The 25,811-nt window shown below is 27.7% G+C and overlaps 2 protein-coding genes across 2 annotated transcripts; one reads left to right on the top strand and one right to left on the bottom strand.

The window, feature by feature from the left end:
- Positions 1-5,755: 5,755 nt before the first annotated feature.
- On the bottom strand, positions 5,756-10,993 carry LOC101509314 (inducible nitrate reductase [NADH] 2). The gene is made up of 4 exons (XM_004500543.3): positions 9,868-10,993; positions 9,632-9,772; positions 8,531-8,763; positions 5,756-7,158 (listed from the first exon to the last, which is right to left on the bottom strand). Exons 1-4 carry the CDS (start codon positions 10,814-10,816, stop codon positions 5,875-5,877), a joined length of 2,607 nt encoding a protein of 868 aa, XP_004500600.1. The 5' UTR covers positions 10,817-10,993; the 3' UTR covers positions 5,756-5,874.
- A 10,121-nt stretch (positions 10,994-21,114) lies between these two features.
- LOC101509627 (probable polygalacturonase At3g15720) lies at positions 21,115-24,405 on the top strand. Its single transcript, XM_004500544.2, has 7 exons — positions 21,115-21,228; positions 21,355-21,492; positions 21,728-21,913; positions 22,197-22,404; positions 22,596-22,677; positions 22,776-22,884; positions 24,058-24,405. The coding sequence occupies exons 1-7, from the start codon at positions 21,115-21,117 to the stop codon at positions 24,403-24,405; spliced, it is 1,185 nt and encodes a 394-aa protein (XP_004500601.2).
- The last annotated feature ends 1,406 nt before the right edge of the window (positions 24,406-25,811 follow it).

Genomic DNA, 25,811 nt, shown 5'->3' on the forward strand with positions numbered 1-25,811 from the left:
ATTCTTTGTTAACGATGTAGATAAACTTTGAACAACATGCTGTGATGAACTTTTTTGAGGCTGTAGCTCTTTCTCTGTTTTAGTGTTCTTGTTGCTGTTTTCTTTGCTTTGCTTGATTATGTTCTTAATTAAATTCACTCAAAAGCACAAGTTAAATTAACATAACATTTAGAATCATAATTAACATTCTTAATTAACTCTTTGTTTGTTTTCATCAAAACATTAAATTGAGATTTTGTCTCAACATGTAGGGCAAAAAACAATCAAGAAACGTATTCAAATCATAGTTACTAGCAAGAGCAAAAAAGTGTCTTGAAGTGGTTCATAGTGACATATGTGGACCATTTGAAGTACTATCTTTATGAGGTAATAAGTATTTTATATTATTTGTTGATGAATTTAGTAGACTTTTATGGATATACTTGATAAAAACAAAAGATGAATCATTTGAAATCTTTAAGAATTTCAAAGTGAAGGTTGAAAAACAATGTGGAAGATTTGTCAAGGTGTTAAGGACATATGGAGCTGGTGAATATACCTCACATGAGTTTGAGGAATTTTGTGTGGAAAATGGGATTGAACATGAAGTGACTGCTCCATATACATCTCAACATAATGAATTGAAAGAAAAGAGAAATAGAACCGTTATAGATATGACTAGGAGTATGTTGAAAGGAAAAGAGTTGCCACACAAGTTTTGGGGTGAGGTTGCATCAAATGCTGACTATATGCTGAATAAATGTCCAACAAGAGATGGCATGATAAGGTGCTAGATGAGGTGTGGAGTGGTAAGAGACCAGTTGTTGGACATTTAAGAACTTTTGGAGCTTTATGTTTTAGACATGTATAGACCAAAAGAGAAGAAAATTACAAGATAATAGTGAAGCCATAATTCTAGTTTGGTATCACTCTATCGGAGCCTATAAGCTATATGATATTGTTAAAGGAAAACTTTTAGTGAGTAGAGATGTGAAGATAGTTGGGCATGGGTTATGGGATTGGAAGCAAAAGAGCAGCAACACTAGTCAACAAGGACAATTTCCTACATAAGTGTTGGAATATTGTCAAAACAATGAAGAAGTAGTTGTGAGATAGTAGAATCAAGCAAAGCTCAAAGATCAAGGCAACCACCAGTACAATTAAGTGAGTTTGAGGTGCATAATGGTAATGAGGTTGATAACAGTGGGGATCTACTGCATTTTGCTTTGTTTGCTAATACAAAACCATTAGATATTTAATATACTACGAAGAGATGACCTTGGAGAGAAGCAAACATGGAAGAAATTAAGGCAATTGTAAGAAACCATACATGGTACTTGATTGATCTACCTCTAAGACAGAAACAATAAGAGTCAAATGAGTCTACAAGCTTAAGCTAAACCCAGATAGCTCAACTGACAAGTACAAAGCTATGTTGGTTGCCAAAGGATTTCTACAAATAATAGAGATTGATTATTTTGATGTATTTGCCCATAGTAGTAAGAATGAAGATAATTAGGCTTATAATATCACTAGCTAGTGCAAAAGGTCGGGATATGTGTCAGTTTGACGTCAATATGCATTTTTGAATGGTTTGCTTGAAGAAGAAGTTTATGTCTCTCAACCACTAGAAAATGTGATCAAAGGAAATGAGGATAAGGTGCTCAAATTAAGAAAGCATTTTTATGGCTTGAAACAAGCTCCCAAAGCATGAAAAGCTCTTTGTGTTGGTACCATTTTGTTCAAACGGATTTTTGGATCACTAAGGTACTTTTGCAATACTAGGTCTGATTTATGGTATAATGTTGGGGTTATTAGCATATTTATGGAAAATCCCAAGCATACTAACTTGATTGTAGCAGAAAGGATTGTGAGATATGTTCTAGGAACACTAGAGCATGGAACTCTATTTCCGATAAACATGATACAATATTATGAAGATCTGATTGAATATTCATATTGGTGTGGGGACAAAAGTGATAGAAGAAGCACATCATAATATATCTTCAAGTTCATGAAGTCCTAAATTGCATTGAGCTCAAAGAAATAACTAGTTATAACATTATCCTAATGTGAGGTAGAATGCATTGTTGTTACTTGTTCAACATGCCAAGTTCTGTGGCTCGAATCCTTACTTAGTGAGTTAAAGATTGAGATATGCAGATGAGTTTCATTGGTGATTGACAACATCTTAGCCATTAATCTAGCAAAAAACTTCGTGTCTCATAGAAGGAGCAATTATATAGAGATAATGTTTCATTTCATAAGAGATCAAGTAGGAAGAAACAAACTCATATACTATCAAACTGAAGTGCAAACAACAAATATCATGATCAAAATATTGAGAACAAACATATTTGAGGAACTAAGAAAATGTTAAGAGTGATATTACTTAGATACTTGAATTAAAATAAAATATTAGATGATTTATATTTTAAATAATATAACAAATATATGTTGTAACCAACTTAACTAATTAATCAATTAGTTAACTGGTTAAAATCGATTAACATATATTATTAGTTAGTTAGATTAATTCATGTATAAATTAATTTATAATGAACGAAATGAATAAATATTTTTATCATTCTATTGTGTAGTTTTTATAAATTATATTTGGTACAAGTGACAAATTAATATCAAGACAACGAAATTACAACAACAAATATATGTAAGAACTAAAAATATATAAAATTTATTTAAATAAAAAAATTATAAAGTGATTTTCAAACAAAAAAAATTCAACTTTAGAGTAAAGAAAATAAAATGGAACACGACAAAAAGGGGGCGGCTGGTAGGTTCAGTAGGAGTGTAACGTCACCAATCATTTCAATCTAGTAACCCAACAATGTGGAATTCATAATATTGATTAGGAATCGTACGTTGAAATCTGTCATTCTTCTATTCGTTAATTAATCAAATTATTTTATCTACAACCCGTGAATAATATGTCCTCTCCGAAAAAAATGAGACAATTAAAACTCACAAGTCTAACATTTAAAAGAAGAGGTTATACACTACTATAAAAATAAAATAAAAAATAAAGAAAAAGTGTTTATGAGTAGTATAAATATTTTGATTAATAATATATTTTTTATTCTATCTATATATATAATTATTATAATATTTATTAAAATTAATTAAATTAAAATTTTTAATATACTTATCTATTTAATTTTAATTCTAATAATTAAATAAATTATTTTATAATTAAATTTTAATTAAAATTATAACAAAAAATAATATTTTAAAATAAATATAAAAATAAATTTTAAAATTTAATAATTTTAAATTTAAAATATAATCAAACTCATTCGTAAATATCACGTCTTTCAATTATTAATTTAATTTTATAAAATCAAAACACACTAATGTAATTTGTTAGGAAGAAAAGGAATTTCTTAACATTAGAAATCTAACTGATTTACACCTTAACAGACGCGGCAAAATCGCCTTATAAATTATCCTTTTTCATATTGGAAGATGTAGCCAGTAGCCACTTCTAATGATCGAAATGTAGTTTAATTTTAACTGTTTTTGGAAATGTAATACCCTTTTAAGATTGATGCTTCATCTCAATAGATCTTTTATTTATAACATTTACATCGGTGTATTTTTAAAATGAGTGTTTATAAAGATTCGGTATAAAATTTACGTATGCATATCATTCATTTAATTTTTTAATAATAATCTTTAATAAATACTCGATCACTTTAATCTAACATTTTTTTTAAAAAAATTATTAAATGAGATCCATTAATAACTTTTTGTCATTATTTTTCTACAGCAATAACAACAAACCCACATTATTTAATTTTTTAATGATGAGATATGCGTATTGACTTAGAAAAAAAAGATTATACATATACAAGCCTTACTCTATGACTAATTATTGTTTAATATAGGTGGCTAACAAAGAGCGATACTTAATAAAGAAAAAGAATAAGTATAACACCTCGTGTTGGTGAGCTTCTTAGATCAATTAGTTGATGAAGTATATTAACTTGTCCTTCGAAAAAATTAGTTGATGAAGTAATTGAGTAATATCTTTCTCTTTTTTCTTCAATTCCAAAGAAAGAAAAATGAATTTTATATTCTCACAATTAAATTTATACCATCTTATTTAAAAATTTCATCCATTAACTTATTAAAATACTCTTAAATATAAAGTAAAAATTAACAAAAATTCAGATAATTAACCCCTTCCTCATATTTTGAAATTTTCAAAAAAAAGTAAACTTTTTTTATAAGAAATTTCAAGAACGAAATTTTCGACAGTTATTTTTCAATATAAAAAATTTTAATTTGTGAGAGTTAGTCTTATCCAAAATTTTGAAAATCTGGTAATTGTTCTCAATCGAAAATTTCATTTTTGAAATTTTCAGTACAAATTTTTAATTTATTTTGAAATTTGAAATTTGTAATAGAATAAAATTAACTAACGAAAATTTGACACAAATTTGCAGTAAAATAAAAATAACTACTAGAAATTTCAATGTATAAAATTTCCAGTAGTATAAATATTGTACCAGAAATTTTGTTGGTGAAATTTCCGATAGAAAATTCATACTACCAAAAATTTCACACCTTAAAATTTTCGATACACCAATTATACCACCAAAAATTGTAAAAATACAATTTTCGACAGTGTTAATCCGTATACCAGATTTTTGGAAGAAATAATTTAACTACCAAAATTTTTGGTGAGGAAATAATATTTTGAAGTAATTTTTTTAATCTTTAATTGAATGAAAGTAAAAGAGACAATTAAATTATTTACATTTGAAGGGTATAGATTCAATTGTCGAGATACAAAATCTAATTTTTCTAAAAAAAATCTAGCTAGAGGACCTTTTGTTCACATTTTCATACATTACTAGAAATGTTGGATTAGTGATAAAATCCCTATCTTTTTGTCACAAAGTTTAGTTATATAATCATTTAGTATCACTTTTTGATATATTTTTGTTACTGTTTGGCCACTAATTGAATATTTTAGTATCTTATATAATGGACCCGGTTATTTAAGTTTCTTTAAAAATGATTTTTTTTTAATAGTATTTTAATCTTTTGTTATAATCTTTTTAAAAAGAATTTCAAAATAAAACTTCAAAAAATAATTAAAATGAAAAATTATTTTGAGAAATTATTTATAAAAATATTTTTTTTAAATAATCTTTATTTGATTAAAATCTTTAATAATAAATATTTAAATTATTTTATTTAATGGGTAACAAACATGAGAAAAAATAATTTATACTATTTTTAATAAATTCTCATAAAAAAATATATAAAACCAAAATTATTTTTTAAAAATCTTAAACAAATAAACCCAAAAAACCCAATGTATACATGCCACACTAAGAGAAATTTAGAATGTTAGAAATGGGTATCTCTTCTCTGGGTTATCTCCAATTGCATATATAGCATTGTATATATATACTGTATATATATTAAGGTCCTGGATTGAAAATAGCTTTTAGTTCGAGCCAAAGCTTATTCAATATTCATACTTGTATTATGAGTGGTGTTAGTCGTACGTCATTGATTTGATACCATATGTCTTTCTTTTCTTTTATATTTTTTATATAGCATTTCTTGAAAAAAACAATACGTATACGATTTAATTTTAGAACAATTAAACACCCATTTTTTCATACACCGATAACATCCAATTAATTACATGTAAAAATGTTAATTAATTCAATTAAATAGAATTTATATGATATTAAAATTATAATTAATTATATACTTTTTTCCATTTGACTAACCATAATTCATGTGAATAGACAAAAAGTGACGTGAGTGTATTATTAGTATAGTACAATACATAGGAATGAAACAATTATTTAATCATGTACGCAAATAAAGTATACATATATAGAACCTATATCCCTAAAACAAAAGCAAGTTGTTCTTGATATCATATCCTAACTTCTCCAAATTGAACTTCACCCCAAACTGAATCATAGGTGGTGGGCCACATGCCAATGCCAGCGTATCAACCGATGCTTCTGGAACATGTTTCTTCAACATACTTTCCGTGATGAACCCCACACTATATTCCCACCCTTCTCTTTTACTTTCTTGCACCACATACCACACTTTGAACCTTTCATACTTCTTAGCCCACACATCAAGATCTTCCCTCAACAATATATCATCCTCAGTTTTATTAGCATACACAACATACATTTCAGTCAAATCCTCTTCATCTTTTAAAATCGCTTGAACCACTTGGTAAATAGGTGTTATCCCGGTCCCACCAGCCAACATAACTAACCTCTTTGCAAATTTGTTTTTCCCACTAACCATAAAATTTCCTTTACCAATATACTCTATGTGGCCCAATGGGCCCTTAAAATCCAAACTCGAACCAATAGGCAACGAATCTAAATGTTGAGACATTAATCCACCGTTAGGGAACTTAGGATGCACCCCTTTGAAATAAATCTTAACCACTAGATCAAAATATCCAACTTCATCTACACCGCTCGTTGGTGTAAAAGCTCGCATGCAAAGCTTCTCATCAATAGTGGCACATACATATAAGTGCTTCCCAGTTGGTAAACCCAAGAGTTGGTCCTCATAAGGTAAAGCAAAACGGAAGATTCTAACATTGTGAGAGATTGATTTTTTTGACACTAGCTTACATGGAATTTTCTCACGTGGGTTAATTAGAGCCATATTATTATTATGAATTTTTGTAACTTCCTTGATGACGTCACTATTATTGTTATTGATGTCGGCAGTTACAAGAAGCTCTCCGATTAAGTAATCGTTAAGCATTTTCTTTGCTTTATCAGAATGGATGGCTTCAAATTCCTCTGTACAATCAGTGCCAGCGTTGATAAGAATGCTATCGACACCCCCAGGATGGTCTTTGAGGTAGGTGGTGCAATCGTAGATGTGACCGTTAACGACAATCCAAGCTGATTCGGAGTTGTTATGTTTTTTCACCTCAGACATGGTGTATATTTTTGAGGTTGTAGTGTGGTGTGAGGAAGAAACAATAATATTGTTGTTGGGGGTTGGGAGTGGTTGTTCTTTTTGTTTGACCATCCAACCACCAGATTGGTTTCCTGGTTGGGTTGGGTGCTCAAACATTATGCCAATCTCTCCCTTTTGAGGTTTGTACACGTTTGTTTTCACTCTGAACCAACAGTTGTTCATCATGCCCTATACATTGCAAAGTTCAAATGTATATACAAAATTAATACTTTCATACTATAAGTCATTATATATGAATACAAAAATTTGTAGAAAAAATTAACTATTTTTATTATCAAAACATGTTATAAAATCCAAAAAATTAACTATGTTCCTTTTTCTTTTTTACATATTATTCAAATATTTTAATCAATAGAGTTCATATAATATATATTAAAGTTTAACTAAATCAATAATACTACATTTGTTTAAGTAATTTAGACACAACAATTATATATTATAATTAAATTTTTTTAATTAAAAATCATAATAAATTAAAAAAGGTTCAAAATGCAAAAATTTAAAATTTGATGGTATTAAATATTTTATAAAATAAACAAATTGTTTTAATAAATACCATCATTCAATTATTGATCAATTGATTTAATAATATAATTCAACATAATTATTAGAGACTAAACCAAATTAAAAAGTCAAGTTTTTACTTAATGGGCCTCATTAAATATCATAACTTTGGTTGATAAATTCGATACATAGAAGTGATTATTTTATTGAAAATGTGTTTTCACTACATTTTCTTTCGGCAAATTTTTCACTACATCAAAATGGTGAAGGTTTTTTGCCTTTGATGTTCAATTTTTTCAATGACAAATCCAGTATTAAAAAATTTAGTGCTAGCCCGTGAAATTTATATTATCATTAAAAAGTTGTGGGTAATTAAGTCAACATTTAATAAAAAATTATTACATAAATAAATTTGTAAGTAAGACTCATAAATTAAAGTTTTATTCACTTCCAAATTTATTTAAGTGACTAACTTTCATTATGTCATGAACAAATTACCCACAATAAGTAACCTGGAAAAAATTATTATTTAAGGTGAAACAGTATTTTTGTTGGCCATAAAGTAAGGGCTTGTGGTCCTCATCATCATTAATCATATGCCACCGTTTTATATATTACTCTGTTTGTTTAATAGCTAAACAAGTTTAATTTTATGGAACTGCAAAAATATTATATGGAGGTACTAATGAATTTTATTTTTATTTTTTTAATAGATACCCTTCCATTTTGGTACACTGTTTTATATGTCTATGTCCTTCTCTCCATATATAATTATAACTGTCACCTCATCACCTTTTGACTTTTTGTCATCGATGGTTACGTAACCTATAATTATCGTGAAAAGGTTACTGGGAGATAAGGGAGTAAATGATTAAGAATTGTTTGTGAAAAATAATTTTTTAAAATAAGAACTTACTAGTATTGGTTAGATTCAGTAAACCAAAGAAAGATTCTAAATCGTAAGGTGCATGCAAGCCAAGTCAAGGTCAACCAATAATAAAAGAAGATGAAGTTGAGAATATTCTTAATATTTTACCATAAGATTCCAATTGAGATTCTCTGGCTGGGTGTTGAGAGCAAGATCCCACGCACGCACCGCAATTTCTTTTGCTCCAAACAAGTCTAAAACTTCAACCTCCAACGACCAGAAGCACCAACACCAGTGCTTACCGTATTTGTTCGGTTTCTCTGTATGCTCCAATCTGCATACCCGCCAAGTTTCACCTCCGTCCATCGTCACCTCAACTCTTGTCACCTTTCTCCCACCCCCTGCATATCACATACATACCCACAAATTATTTACCAATTCAAATTTCTTATTATTGAGATCTACGTACCACCTAGACTTTTGTTTCGGGACGTGTTCTAGTTGTGTTTGACACGCATGAGTATCCAACACTGACACAATATCTATTCATTGATTATATTTAATTAATTTGTTTTTTAAAGTATAATTTATGTTGATGTATGTCTGATATTTGTGTCTAGAGATGAAAATATGTTAAGTCGTTTAAGGACATAAGACATGACATGTCTAACAAAAATGTCAGACTCATATTTTTTAAAGTAAATTTAAATAGATTAGGTTTAGAAAAAAATATATTAGGCCAATATATATATATATATATATATATTATTAACATTGTTATTATTTATTTATTTATTTATAAATATTAGTATTTGTTATTTTAAATTTGTTAATTATGAGTTCATTTTGCTTATTTATTTTTTTGGAAGGTTGTTGCATACTTGTTATTTATAATTTTATTACATTTTGTTATATATAAAGGCCTAGTTTAGCCTATTTAAGAATATCAAATAGATTTTTAAATAGGCTTTTAGGCTAGCCCAGTTTTTTTTTAAAAGTTATAGGTCAAGCCGAAAAAATTAATTATAAGTTAGATTCAGACCTTTCAAAACCTGACTTGTCATATTCCTACTCCTATTTGTTTCAGTATTAGTGTTTCATACGTCGGACTTGAGATGTACATATCACAAATAATGGAAGAAAATAAATTATTTGATTGTAAATCAATATTAATGTCAGACATGACATATATAAGACACCTTCGATCAGAAGTGTCGATACTTGTCGATACTGCATAGGATAAGATTGAGATTATATAATAAAACTTACCCGAATATGCATAGCCTCTTAGTATATAAGGCCTCTGAATAGTGTTTGAGTTAACGGGCAATATCTCACCATGGCACGGCGTGGTTATTAGGGAGTTTATGTTCAACTCGTAGATAATATACTCCGGCTTGTAGAACCACGCTAATGATCAATTATGAAATAAATTAATAAGAAATCAATATTAACTCAGTAAAATTAGTAGTTAATAAAAGAACGAAAGGAAAATACAAATATACCTTCTGCATTGGCAAGCTCAGCATCAACATGAGAGGGAAGTGTTCTGTTATCATGATAATGATAATAGCTATCAGATTCTTTGGTTGTCACAATAATTCGCTTCAACCATTTCACCATGCGTCCTGCAGTGAAACCAGGTACAATCACTCGTACAGGATAACCATGATCAGGAGCTAAAACTTCACCGTTTTGCAAATAAGCAAGAATGATATCGCGGGTGCGATCAAGTGCAACCTCGCTCATGATACTGGTTCCGTATTTAGATCCACCGCCACCTGGCAGTTCTTCAGCGCCTTCGAAGCAAACAAAGAGGGCCCCACTGTTACGGTTAAAGATTCCACAGCGCTTGAGCACTTTCCTCAACGGTACACCGCGCCACAAGGAAGTTGACGTGGCAGATGGGCCCCAGTTAAAGCCAATAGTCTGTTTCACCATATTATGTTCCTTGCGGCGATTTCCGGAACAAACGAGCGTAACAGGGAATTCGCGGCTGGGGAAGTCGTGGATTAGTTGGTCCATTGTGAATTGGGTCGGGTGTTTGACGAGACCCGTTACTTCGACGGTCCAATCGTCCCATTGGGCCTTGGGAACGGGTCCGTGATTGCGAACGTAGTGGAGTTGAGCGGGGGTTATGAAACCGTGGTGCATGAGGGTTTGTAGTGGTGGCTCTGAGTTGAAAGGGTGTTTTCCAGTGAGACGCAATAAGGATGCGTTTCGTTGGATCCAGTGATCTGAAGTTCCTTCATCGCGAGGATCTAACACTGAGGGTTCTACTTCGGATTTTCCTTTTAAAATTATGTCTTTCATCAATTTCAAATACTTATTATTTTCATCTTCGTTTGAGTAATCAAATAGTAGTGGAGTTTTCGGATTTGTATTAAAGGTGTGAACGACGCCGTATTGATCAAGGGCAGTGTAAGGTCCACGCTTGTCAATGGCAGTCGACATTGAGGAAAATTTATTAGTATAGTTTTATTTTGTTCAAGGTATTTTTAGCAAGAGAATGCAAAAGGATATTTCATTGGCCTTGGAATGTTGATTTGTGAGCAGAAATGGATGGAGTAAGGGGAGTTTATATAGAGGCATTGTGACTTGGGTGGAGCATGAGACGTGGGGATATAGTGAATCAAATCCATCACGTTTTTATTTCATCTTATAGAAATGTTGTTTCCAAAGTCATTTTATATTGGTCAAACACTCTCTACAATTGTTTTATTTAGGCTAAATTACATTCGTGGTCTTTTAACTTAATTTCAGATAACGTTTTAGTCTTTTTTTTTTTTTCAACTTGATCCTTTATTTTAATTTTAAGTGACAATTTGATATTTTATATTTTAAAATTTCAACAATGATATCCTTTTTTATACCAAAATTCAAAAAAAATTTCAATCAAAACTCATAAAATTAATCATATTCTTCAATATAATACAAATTTCATCAAATTCGTAATGTAAATCTTCAAATAAACTCATATTTTTATACTTTATTTGATATTTTTAGGAATAAAGGACTAAATCGGGAAGAAGAAAAAAAAATATAAAGGACTAAAACGTTCCCTGAAATTAAGTTAAAGGAACGTAATTTAGCCTTTTATTTACTATTTATCTACTAATTGTCTCCTTTGAGTAATTAAGTGTGCGAATTGGCATAGATTTTTTTTTAAAATAAAATTTAAAGTGAAAGCACGATACTCAAAATAAAGATAGAGAAGATTTTATATATTTATAAAAAAAATTACATTTATTTTACAATGACATTAGCAGAATTGAAATTGCAAGTTACCATATTCGATATATGTCCTTTTATAATTAGATTAAATTATTAGAGTTGACATTGTTTTCTTTTTATTTTGGGAATATTAACTAATAAATATTTGTCATATCACCAAGCTCGGCCAATAGTTTGTGCTAGTTGGGCGACATCACATGTCCCAAAATTTTAAGGCTCTAAAAATATTATTATATAGGCTAAATTACATCACTGGTCCTTTAACTTAATTTCAGGTAACGTTTTAGTTTTTTATTTTTTTTTTCCGATTTAGTCCTTTATTTTAATTTTAAATGATAATTTGATATTTTATGTTTTAAAATTTCAACAACGTTATCCTTTTTAAAACAAAAATTCAAAAAAAATTCAATCAAAACTCATAAAATTAATTATATTCTTCAATGTAATACAAATTTCATCAAATTCGTAACGCAAATCTTCAAATAAACTCATATTTTCATACTTTATTTGATATTATAGGAATCAAGGACTAAATCGGGGAAAAAAAAGATAAAAAACTAAAACGTTACCTGAAATTAAGTTAAGGGACCACAAATGTAATTTAGCCTATTATATATTATCAATATTCACATATTATTGTGTTGCAATGACCAAGCGGGAGAATGTGATCTTTTCACACGGATGGTTTTTGAATCGATTTCCAAAAGTCACATTTTTCTCCTATGTATAATTTCTACAAAAACATAATTTTCATAAAATTTATTTAATTTTTATCGCATTTGTTTTTAAAAAATACTGCAAAAATTGAACCAAATCAAACTTCATATTTTTAATTGATTTTGATTTTTCTCTAAATTTTAGAACCAATCTAATTTGTTACATTTTTTTTAAAAGGATCCATTTCACTCTCATTGATCACAATTCACAAAGATTTGAATATAAAAAATATCCTTTAATTAGTGGACTTTTTTTTTTTTTTTTTATAGATTTTGTAGAATTAATTTTTTTAAATGTCAACCACATTTGAACTAAATCAAAACCATCATGTTATTCCGTTTAGTTTGATTCAAATTTCGTGAGAAAGTATTGTATAATATGAATGAAATCAAATTAATTGTTTATTGTCAACTAATTACTCGATCAATGCTAAAATAATTGACCTATTTGTAAAAAAGATTGTCCCAAAATGATTTACTCTTCCTATTTTCAATGCACTTCTTTTCAATTGTATCATTCAATTAATACTACTTACATCATTTTCAAAGCAATATACTTTTAATATGCATAATAACATTTATAATGCACTAATACCTAACAGTTAAAAATAATTTGATAAAAATAATATTCTCTCTTTCATTAATGTATTTTTTTTTTTAATATGTATGAAATGATTAAATGACTCAATTATTTTGAGACGAGGTGAATATTAATTTGTTCATGTCTTTTAAAAAGTTATTACTTTATCTTAAAGAATATTTTAATAAATAAATCACGTTGTAAAATGAAAGTTAGTATATTGAGTAGCCTTGTTAGAAGTGTGCATAAACAAATGAATTGTGTTTGACTAAATTTTTAACTTTTTCATTATTTGATTAAATTGGGCCAGTCTCGATGATTTACTTGGAGTATAAACAATAACAAAACTAATAAGTGCAGTAATAAAGGGACACAACTAATTTATGATGGTTCATCATTAACTTGACTACATCCAGTTCATTCACTCAGAAGGATTTAATCTACCAATTCAACAACTTAAATTACAAAATACCCGACCCTTCTAGCTAGTCTTCTCAATCAACCTAACAACCTTAGACTTTTGAGAAACACACACACCTTGACTCTACCTGTCAAATCTTCTCCACACAATCTGACAATTCAAGATTATTGAAGGTATACTAACACCACTATTGGATTTGAATACAAAGGTTTGAAATTTGATTAATTTCTTATAACAAACTGATTATTACAATAACTATCACACTATAAGAAAAACACTTAGAAAATATTTATCATTTGAACAAGTGTTTTTCTCTTTGAACTCTAAGATGAGTTTGAAATTTTGAGCTTGAGTTCTTCTACTCTTTTATGATTTTTTGATGATCTTTTTCTTCAGCCTTGATTATCTATTTATAGATAAAATTAGGATTTCAATTTAGTCATTGTTTAACTTTGAATTGTATCTTCATTCCTAACTTGGTCAACAATGATCTTATTCAAAAATGATTCTGAACAATATGCTTTTTGATAATATGTTCTTTAGCCATTTCTTTATTTCTGAATCCAATATAAATAGTTCTTCTAGATTGGTTTTGTCCGTATTTTGTTCAAATTGAGTTTGTAAATGGTTGGTTATTTCCTATTTTGTTCAAATTGAGTTTATAAATTCTTCATATTGATATTATTCATATTTTGTTCAGATTTTGTTTGTAAACTCTTCAGATTGATATTGTTTGTATTTTGACCTTTGTCAAAATCTGAATCATATATTTGTAAATAATAAATGTATTTTCTTGTGATAAATTTTTATCAAATCTTCTTGTAAATCATTCATGTTTTCTTGTGATAAACCTTGATAAAATTTTCTTGTAAATAAGTCATATTTTATTGTGATAAATCTTGATCAATTTTTCTTGTAAATAATTCAATCTTGTTGTAGATAAATCTGGATCAAAACTTCTTTTCAACTTGATTAAAGATTTTCTTCAATTATAAATCTTGATCTAATATTGTTTAATATAATACAATTACTTATTTACTTACTAACAAATTCATCATAGAAAATTAAGTAAGGAAAAATTTTGTTTTTCACAAATGTATTGTTTTCTTAAATTATTAATAAAGGACAAAATTAAATTTTTATGGATGTATTGTTTTCTTAAACTAATTAAAAAATTATAAAAAGGTATACACAATGAATATAAAATTGTTTTATACTAATATGTAATAAGAATTCACAATTTTTTTCATCACTCCGCTTTTTATATTATTTTTCAAATTGAATACATGATATGAAGATGTAATGAATTTTATTGAATTTTAGTATGGTAGTTGCACTCATTTAAATGTATTGTTTTCTAAAACTAATAGTAGATTTAGAAAAGATAGAAAACCAACTCATTGAAATTGAAAGAGATGTGAGGGCATCTCTTTGCAAAGAATATGCTGCGAGGTTAAATGTTAACGGTTTCAGATTAGAACTGGATAGGGGGAAGAGAAGGGAGAACCACATAGGAGGAGATAAATAATATTTGACGTGTCTCTTTGGTGATGCGGCACATAATGTTGAAGTTTATCTAATATTATTACAAACATGAATCATCACAAATCAACACTTAATTAAAAGAAAATTGTTTATGATAAAGACTATTAGACACGTTAAATTAGTTAAATATTTTTATAATAAGCAATATAATTTATTTTTATAACATGATTTGTCGTATTAAGGATACAATTCTTTAATAATTTTTTTTAGAATTATATCTATTTTTAATAAGAGATGATTTTATTTTTAATATATAATCTCACGCTTAATATTATTGAGTTTAGTATGTGTATATAAATAGTGAACGGTTTGATTAATAATTTTTAATACTATATTATTTTTTTAATATAAATTATTAATGAAAGAAAAATAGATAAAAATAAAATAGAAATAATGAGAAAATTATTTACATGATACATAAAGATTAGATATATTATCTAGAGAGCTTAATTCAATTTCGTTACTTTTAAATATTATTGTGATAGCTAGATACAAGTTTGTGAATCAAGACTACTATTTATTCGAAACATAACTTAAACGTGCATTTGATTTGTTTAGGTTAACAATATATAGGTTATTAATTTATATAGGTCAAAAACGTGTATTTGATTTAAGTTTAGAATAGGTCAAAATTCGAAATTAATTTAATTTGCAACAACCCAACACGTAATTGTGGTACTTCAAGTGTGCTTAGTTAGTATCAGATTATATAATTGAGAAAATATTAGATATATATAATAGAGGTGTATATTTATTGTTTTAAGGTTTTGAATGCAAACGTAAGGTCTTTTAGAGATAGACATAAGGCGGAGTATGGCGAATTTTGTCTCTCTCTCTCGACTAGTTGAGAAAACCGCACCTGCACCATTCTATATAAATAAAATAATAAATTTAAAAGCTATACTTATTCTAATTAATATAATAAAATAATAATTATTATAAAAAAATTAAATATATTGAATATGTATATAAAATTTAAAAATGACAATAATATTACTAATGGAGCGGGTTGGGGTGCGTGTTAAATATCAACACTTTCAAACTTGTCTTTGCTTATGAGTTTTAATTTATGAAAAAATCTGCATCCACATCCAATTAAAGTTAATTTCCCATGGCCAAATCGGGACGAGTTCGGATGGGTACCCGCAAGTACGAATTGTGTTGTCATTCCTACTTAGGGATTCTAAAAAATTAACTCATTGTTGCTCCTTGGACTATCCAACAAGTGGTATCAAAGTTATGGTTCGGCTTGGTGGCGGAGAAGTAAGGTCAAATCGAAATTGTTGGAATTCAAATACGAGTAGTTAGTCTCACAATGACTAGGAATTGAGAAAATATTATATATATATATATATATATATATATATATATATATTTTGCTCATTATTACTCTCCAAACTCTCCAACAATAATATTATATAATTTATATATTCTTGAGTTTACATTAATTTGATATTAATTTGATTTAAATTTAGATTGAATACACAAACTTTTTTGTTTATATTGGAAGAGACATTTTCAATATTTCCATTCTATATAAATGGTCCATGGATTATAGTTAAACAGAGAAAAGAAACATATATTGTTTGATTAGTGTAAAATAATGACGAGGGAGAAAGCGAAAAACGAAGAGTAAGATGATATGTATAAACGCACACTATCAAAATATAGATATAACTCTTTTGAACAAAATTATTGTTTTTTTAATAAAAACATTTAGAGTATTTATCCCCTAAAAGTATAAGAACAGGAAATTGGAAGCACTAAAAATATTTCAACTAAGAGATATAAGTACTGCAAAATATTATTATTGTGAAGAATTCGATTACATACAAATTAAATGTCCAAAATTTAAGAATAATTTGTAAAGACTAAAGGAGAAGACAAAATAATTGAAGGAATACTCCTTTTATAAATATAATTTGTCGTAAGAATAATTTTTTATTTCATTAGAATGAAACTCACGACAAAATGAAGAAATATGAGACTATAAATAAAAAGAAAATATGTTGTGGTAAAGTGAGTAAATATGATTTTAGCACTTTGCAATTTTTTTTCCTCTATCCCTTGTTATTTGAAATTCTTCATATTTATTTTAATTCCTGCAGGAATGATTTATGCTTAAAAAAACATCGATGTGGCAACATTATATGGCAAATTTGGTGTTAACTTGGATTATATCTAAAAGATATTGAATTAATTTTTAACTGAAACTTTAAAAATTCAAAAAAAAAAAAAAACCAAAATTATTGAACTAGTCTACCCTTTCTCATCTTCTCTCCCCTCGAATATCCCCTCTCTCCTCTCTCACAGTGTTGTATCCCATCCATGCCATAACACTTCCCATTTCACAACTTTCAATCTCATGCAACCTATCCAAAATCGATTTAAGGGTCAACCAACCTAAATTAGGATTTTAAATATAGAAATTTTGAATCCAAAACAGCATAAAAAGTCAAGAAGTTATGACTATATAATATGATCAAATTAACTTCCACTCACTCTCCCAAGCTTAGATTCAAATTAAAATTGTTCACCTCTTTATTATTTAGTGTTCTCATCTATTTAGTGTCATTGATTTAGTGACAAGAGTGGAAGAGTGAAATAATAAAGAGGAACTATTAGAAAAACTCATTTTAACTTTCATATTTAACGTCGGCTCCTAATTCCGACGCTAATTAGTGTCGGTCTAACATACGCTAGTATAAATTGTTTGTTAAATAAAATAATATAGACGTTAGTTTATTTTATTTTTTTATTTTAGTCATCATATTAGCGTCGAATTGGCCAACACTACATTGTCTAATTTATAAAATTAAATTTATTTTCCTTATTATCCCTCAGCCCCTTTTTTCCTATCCCTCACTTCATTTTTCCCTAACCCTCATTTCATTTTGCCCCAACCATTGCCCTCCCTGTCTTCGCCATCGACCCCCTCCTGTCACTCTCACATCTCGCCGCACCACTGTTTCCCCTCTTCAGACTCACTCTCGCCGCCTCACCCTCCCTCCCTTGTTCAAAAGACCTTGAGTGCTAATAATAATAATAACAACAATAATAATAATAACAACAATAATAATAATAACAATAATAATAACAATAATAATAATAATAATAACAATAATAATAACAACAATAATAATAATAATAATAATAATAATAATAATAATAATAATAATAATAATAACAACAACAACAATAATAATAATAATAATAATAACAATAATAATAATAATAATAATAATAATAATAATAATAATAATAATAATAATAATAATAATAATAATAATAATAATAATAATAACAACAATAATAATAATAATAATATAAATAAGGCATATGCAAAAAGTGTTTTCTCAAAACTAAGAAATCAACCACAATTATGACTAAAATATAATTCAAAATTTATTTTTTTACTTTAATTATAATTCAAAGATAAATAAAAAAAGAAGTGCAAATAGAAAATTCATATTTTATAGAAAGGACTAGTGTCCCTATAGCGACACTCATATGTCTATACCCGACACCAACGCTAAATCAACGTTAGCGTCGACCTATATTATACGTGTGCGTTTGCTCGACGCTAAAATAAGTTTTTTTAGTAGTGGGATGATAAGTTTGATTTTCACACATAGAAAAAATTAATAATATTATTACTAATTACTAATACTTTTTGTTAACAAAAAAATTCATGACATATAAATAATAAATTCTTTAAAGAATTAAGTAGTTTAAAGATTGTATTAGTTTAATAAAAAAAATAGTGTATTAGAAATATAATTAAATGGTTTATTTTGAAAAAGAAGTAAATGATTTAAAGTCATTGGACACAACTTGTGTTTCATGTGTTTAAATGGTAACTAGTGTTTTACGACTTCACCATGAATATCATCCAAATCAAAGTTTAGTCAAATGGTATTTAAATGGATAAAAGAAAAACAAAAAGAAAAATAATAATACAAAAGAAGAAGGCATATGCAAAAAGTGTTCTCAAAACTAAGAAGTCAACCACAATTATGACCAAAATATAATGCAAAAGTTATTTTTTACTTACATTATAACTCAAAGATTAATCAGTTTTTCTAGTAGTGGGATGACAAGTTTGATTTTCACATATAGAAAAAATTAATAATATTATTACTAATTACTAATATTTTCTGTTAACAAAAAAATTCATGTCATCTAAATAATAAATTCTTTATAAAAATAAGTAATTTAAAGATTGTATTAGTTTAATAAAGAAAAAATAGTGCATTAGAATTAAATGGTTTATTTTGAAAAAGAAGTAAACGGTTTAAAGTCACGGGACACAACTTGTGCTTCATGTCTTTAAATGGTAACTAATGTTTTACGAATTCATGATGAATGTCATCCAAATTAAAGTTTAGTCAAATGGTATTTAAATGGGTAAAAGAAAAAGAAAAAGAAAAAGAAAAAAAAAACAATAATACAAAAGAAGAAGACATATGCAAAAAGTGTTTTCTCAAAACTAAGAAGTGAACCACAATTATGACCAAAATATAATTCAAAATAACGTTATTTTTTACTTTAATTATAATTCAAAGATAAATAAAAAAGGAAGTGCAAATAGAAAATTATATTTTGTAGAAGGGACTAGTGTCCCTATAGCGACACTCATATGTCTATGTCCGACACCGACGCTAAATCAACGTTAGCATCGACTTCTGATCTATATGTGTGGGTGTTTGACCGATGCTAAAATCAGTTTTTCTAGTAGTGAGATGACAAGTTTGATTGTCACATATAGAAAAAATTAATAATATTATTACTAATTACTAATATTTTCTGTTAACAAAAAATTCATGTCATCTAAATAATGAATTCTTTTGAAAAATAAGTAATTTAAAGATTGTATTAGTTTAATAAAAAAAATAGTGTATTAGAATTAAATGGTTTATTTTGAAAAAGAAGTAAATGGTTTAAAGTCATCGGACACAAGTTGTGTTTCATGTCTTTAAATGGTAACTAGTGTTTTAGGACTTCATGATGTCATCCAAATCAAAGTTTAGTCAAATGGTATTTAAATGGGTAAAAGAAAAAGAAAAAAAATGATACAAAAGAAGAAGACATATGCAAAAAGTGTTTTCTCAAAACTAAGAAGTCAACCACAATTATGACTAAATTAAATTCAAAAGTTATTTTTTACTTTAATTATAATGCAAAGATAAAGAAAAAAGGAAGTGCAAATAGAAAATCCATATTTTGTAGAAGGGACTAGTGTGCTTATAGCGACACTCATATGTATATGCTCAACACATACGCTAAATAACGTTAGCGTCGGCTTTTGGCCTATATGCGTGGGCGTTTGACCGACGCTAAAATCAGTTTTTCTAGTAGTGGGATGACAAGTTTGATTTTCACACATAGAAAAAATTAATAATATTATTACTAATTACTAATATTTTCTGTTAACAAAAAAATTCATGTCATCTAAGTAATAAATTCTTTAAAAAAATAAGTAATTTAAAGATTGTATTAGTTTAATAAAAAAATAGTGTATTAGAATTAAATAGTTTATTTTGAAAAAGAAGTAAATGGTTTCAAGTCATCGGACACAATAATAAATATTATTATATCTTCAATAAAAAAAAAAATTAATTATGATTATATTTTTTCTTCATTTGTTATTCAGGATAATCTTTTTTTTTTCTTCTTATTAACCATGCTCATAAAAATAAATATATATTCAATAAAATAAGATTTGATTTCTCTAAATAATAATATATTAATAAATATATTATTATGTCTTCAATAAGTAAAATAATTAATTATGACTAAATTTTTTCTTCAATTGTTAATTAGGATAATCTTTTTTTTTTTCTTATTAATTATGCTCATAACTATTCAGTAAAATAGGATTTGATTTCTCTAAAGTGAACAACTCACTTTAAAAAATAAAGTGAACAATATCAATCGTTGATAATGAAATGAATTGGTAACATTATGTACATACATGATCAATTATGAGTGATTATAATATTACCTAATGATTTCTTCACTTTATCAACTTCTGAGTTTAAAAGTCAAATTCAAAAAAAATTATTTTTTTTTGGTAAAAAATATATCATTATTATTTATGATTTTACTTTTCCTCCATTTGATACTCCAAGGTAGTCTATATATTGTCATCATTTCTTCCCTTTTCACTTCACAAGTCTATAGTTTATAGCCTCACATTTTTTTCATTAGATATTAGTCTTTCTTATAAAATATGAAGGTCCTATATGTCATTTTAATGTGTGTTATTGCTTCACCTAGCTTATATGCTAGAAAAACACCTCAAGCAAATTCTACCTTTAATGTTATTACATATGGTGCCATTGGGGATGGCAATACTGATGATACAAATGTATATTTTTATTTGTTTCATTTTTTTCATACGATTATGCTTAGTTATATGTATGCTACATTTTTTATGTGATTACATTTCTCAAATCAAGCTAACACTTTTTAAAACTATTTGGCACCTTATAAGGCATTTGTTAAAGCATGGAACGACGTGTGTAGTACTAATTTGGGCACCCCAACATTGATCATACCTGAAAACAAAACATTTGTGTTGCAACAAGTGTTGTTTCAAGGTCCTTGTAAATCTGCAACCGTTACAATTAAGGTACTCCTACATGCATAGTAAACAAATTATTATATGACACATGTATGACTACATAAGTATATGCAATTATGATGTAAAGAATCCAAACACCAATATGTAAATTGTAAAATATCTTTAAATAAAATTTGAAGATATTAAAGTCATGATTAGTCAATCATATAATTTGTTTTCGTGATGTATTAATTCTCATTTACTTTCACCTTAAAATGTATTAATTCTCATTTTCGGTTTTCAGCTTCAAGGAACTATCAATGCCCCAAACTTCAGTAAGGCTTCAAAATGGAAAGTTGATGGAGGGGGAAAATGGTTGAAGTTCTCACACATAAATGGCCTTGTTGTCAATGGAGGGGGACAAATTAATGGTCAAGGTGAAGGATGGTGGAAGAAGTTTCCTAAAAATCGTGAAAGTAAAAGGCCAACTGTAAGTTAAAATTTAATATCATTGCTAGTATTAGTATTGTATTTGGATAAATTATTTCAATTAAAAGTATCATCTAATATAGATTTGATTCAAACGTGGACTTTATTATTTTGTTAAAATAAATTAATAAAATAAAATATATTTTTTTATTATAAATTCAGAAATTCATTTTTTACTAAAAATAATAAAGATCTAATATCCTTGAATTATTTTTTGAGTGATCCATATTACTTAATAAATGCATTGGAATCAATTAAGTATATAATTACTCTATAATATGCAGGCTCTTCAATTCATTGGATGTCAAAATCTAACAGTAAGCAACTTGACTCACATCAATAGTGCGAAGAATCATATAAGCATAACTTCATGCCAAGGAGTTTCCATATCCAATCTTCATATAGTTGCACCAGGCAATAGCCCTAACACCGATGGCATCGATATCTCATCGTCAACTAATGTCGCCGTTACAAATTCAAATATTGAAACTGGTGATTATTATAATACATTACTTCATCTCTAGCTAGAACCCTTTATTTGGTTATCATTTTACAATGCAAATACACAATATTATATAATTTGCATTATATTCCTAATTATTATATATCGGTCTCTAATTATAAGTTTTCATTGTCTTTTTTTCATTTGATTTTCCTTAATTAATAATGTCCATGAATTATAGGTGACGATTGCATCGCTATAAACAATGGTTGTAGCTTCATCAATATATCTGGTATTTTTTGTGGGCCAGGTCATGGCATCAGGTCAGTTCAAGTGAAATTAAAATTTAGAAATTAATAATTTTCACATTAATTATTATAAATCGATTAACGTTGAAACTCTTTTGGATTGGTGAGTCTAGTGTTGGTAGTCTCGGAAAAGGCGGATCACGTAATACAGTTGAAGAGGTATATGTAAAAAATTGCACCTTCAATGGGACAACAAATGGAGCGAGAATCAAGACATGGCCGGTAAGAATATGTCGAATCTAGTTGATCGAGTAGACATTTGTAGTGATTAAATTATGAGCAATCTAACATATGCCTCTCAACTATATCTTCCACCCTAAATAATATATAAAAATATCATTTTATCCTTTTTTTTTATCTCTATAACCTAGTAAAGACAATTTTTTTTTTAAAACTTTTGAATATCTGGACAATTTCAAATTTTAATGTTCAACCAAATATTCGAAATGTTTTAAAAATATTCTTGGAAAATTGTATTTAAAAAATATCATCCTCAATCAAGTTTTTTAAAAAAAAATTAAACTTCTGATAAAATTGATTTTCGAAAGTTTCGTGTTCAATCAAGTTTTTATAAATTTTATGGACTTCTAGAAAAATTGTATTTTAAATGTTTTGTATTCAACTAAATTTTTTCAATTTTTTTAAAAAATTATGAAAAAATTGAATTTCAAAAGTTCAGCGTTCAACTAAATTTTCAAAATATTTTAAAACTTATGGAAAACTTTTAATTTGAAATTTTCACGTTCAACGAAAGTTTCGAATAAAATTAAAAAGTCTAAGAATTTACATTACAAAGTTTTTAAATTTAACAAAAAAATTCAACGATAGAGAAAAATAATTTACTTGTATTTTGAAAATCTTCTAAATAATTAAAGAGCGCAAAAGCATATTTTCACATGTTTTGAGGGTAAGTGGGAGGAATAAGTGGGGGTAGATTCTTCTTAAATCATACACTCTATCGTATTTTTTATAAATGAGAAATGTGTGAGTAAAAGTTAATGTAATTCATTTATAGGAATCAACTACGTTATCTTTTGTTGACTCAATTGTTTTTTATAAAAAAGATCGAGATAATTATATATTGATAATGTAAAATTAAATGTGATATGGTAAGAAAAAATTTCATAAGTGATAGATCTCATTACCTTATAGATGAATTTTATGTAGTTTTAAAAAAAAAAATATATATTGAAAAAAGTAATTTTTATCAATAACAGTGACATTAATAGTCATTTGCAACCGAATAAGATTTGTATTATGTTTCTTGAAGTTTCAATATCAAACTCTTACCATCAATTAAGTTGATATTTCATAAATAAATTTTGTAAAATTGAATTAAATTCAAATTTAAAATATGAAAATAATAGTTATGCATGTTTTGTTTTTTTGAATTAGAGAGGACGTGGGTATGCGAAGAATATCAGATACGAAAATATCAAACTTATTGGAGTCAAGAATCCTGTGATTATTGACCAAACTTATCACCCTCTTGATAATTATGATAATGGCAGCGAAACATTGAAAGTGAGTAATGTTACTTACAAGAACATTTGGGGAACCTCAATTAGTAAGGATGCAATCCAACTTAATTGTGGACCAGAAGATGGCTGCACAAACATTGTACTCAATCATATTAACATAACAGGTGTTGGTAAAGGCAAAACATTTGCAACTTGCACTAATGCACATGGATCATGCTCTTCAAGTTCTCCAAATGTCCCATGTCTTTCTGGAAAAATATAATGTTTTTATTTATTTATTAAAAACAGATTATGTTTCGGTACTACAGCACGCAATAAAATAGTAGCCAAACAAAATTTGTTTGTTTTCATCTTGTACTACATGGTATGTATAGTTTGTTTTCTTATTAATAAAATTTTGCTAATAAAATAAACACAGTAGTTTCTTTTTTAATTAAGATTTTTGTTGTAGTAGTCTTTGTGACACCCTAAACTCCAAAATGACATATATAATAATTTATACTAAATTTGTTTGGGTAAAATTTGCAGCGGATAGAGAAAATTAATTTACAAGGAAATAAAAACTTTTGTAACTAATTTAGGATATCACGTTTCTCAAAGTACACATTGAACAATTCAAACTTTATTACTCAATTAAAACAATTTAATCTCAATGAACTTGATTTAACTATAAATTCTTATTTTAATTCCAAAAACTTACTGGTACTAAGGTTTTCATATAAAAAGTCTTTTGTATTTACATATTAAAATATAAATTATAACTCTAAATTTCCAGTATCACCTATCAGAGCAGAGTTTCTCCCAAACTTGAACTTCAAGACTCGTTAACCTGTAATAACTGCGATTTCGCAAACGCATGACCAAGCCAGTCAAACACAAACAACGAAGGAGGTGTGTTTTGAAATCATGTTAATAGTATAATATAAGTAAGAAGAACATGCAAACAATCATAATACATTGTATCATAACACAATCATTCTTCAAGGAAAAATATCACATTATAAAGTTAAAACCACTCAAGTAAAATCAATGCATTTCATTATAACATCAAATCATCTAAGAGAAATTATTATCACACACGATACCTATTAATCACAACAAAACAATCATAAGAAAATGCAATGCAATGCATGAGCTTATATTTTACTTCACAATGTGGTACCACTCTAACTCTGAAGTACTTAGTTAGGAGGCTTGATACTATGCCACCATCCCGGTGGACAGACAATTCAAATTGGCCTTGTCCTCATAGATCCCCTCAACTCAACTCGAGACACATATACGTGACAGTCGAGGTAAACGTGTGTTGCGTGGTAACTACCGACATTTGGAGTGCTACCTCCAAGTCACCTAGGAATTATCCACCCGAATACCTCCAAGGTCTAACAATCTTACCTTAAGGCTCGACAGCAGACCGCCACGATCAGGCTCATTCAGTTGTTCTTCCCCGGAATCACTAGGCTTGTCAGGCCCTACCTATATGATTACAAAATAATCTTCACTTCACAAATTCTCAATATTTATTTTCTCCCCTCGTTGGCCTATGGTACTCCATTAAGACCTTCATCTCAAACACAATATTCTCATCACAATTTATAACATCACTATCATCAATCATATATCAGCACATATATTCATCACAAATTTATCACTTCACCATTATTAATC

Source organism: Cicer arietinum, chromosome 5 (assembly GCF_000331145.2).
Source record: "Cicer arietinum cultivar CDC Frontier isolate Library 1 chromosome 5, Cicar.CDCFrontier_v2.0, whole genome shotgun sequence".
Taxonomy (NCBI): domain Eukaryota; kingdom Viridiplantae; phylum Streptophyta; class Magnoliopsida; order Fabales; family Fabaceae; genus Cicer; species Cicer arietinum.

Bases quoted from the DNA above. Each gene is read 5' to 3' on its own strand.
- LOC101509314 (XM_004500543.3), bottom strand. From the start codon at position 10,816: ATGTCGACTGCCATTGACAAGCGTGGACCTTACACTGCCCTTGATCAA. The intron at 8,764-9,631 runs GTAAGTTTTATT...TGTGATATGCAG, and splicing joins AAGAGGCTATGCATATTCGG to GGGGTGGGAGAAAGGTGACA. The intron at 7,159-8,530 runs GTAAAATATTAA...TGCAATGTATAG, and splicing joins ATCTCAATTGGAATCTTATG to GGCATGATGAACAACTGTTG.
- LOC101509627 (XM_004500544.2), top strand. From the start codon at position 21,115: ATGTGTGTTATTGCTTCACCTAGCTTATATGCTAGAAAAACACCTCAA. The intron at 21,914-22,196 runs GTAAGTTAAAAT...TATAATATGCAG, and splicing joins GTGAAAGTAAAAGGCCAACT to GCTCTTCAATTCATTGGATG. The intron at 22,678-22,775 runs GTCAGTTCAAGT...TGGTGAGTCTAG, and splicing joins GGGCCAGGTCATGGCATCAG to TGTTGGTAGTCTCGGAAAAG.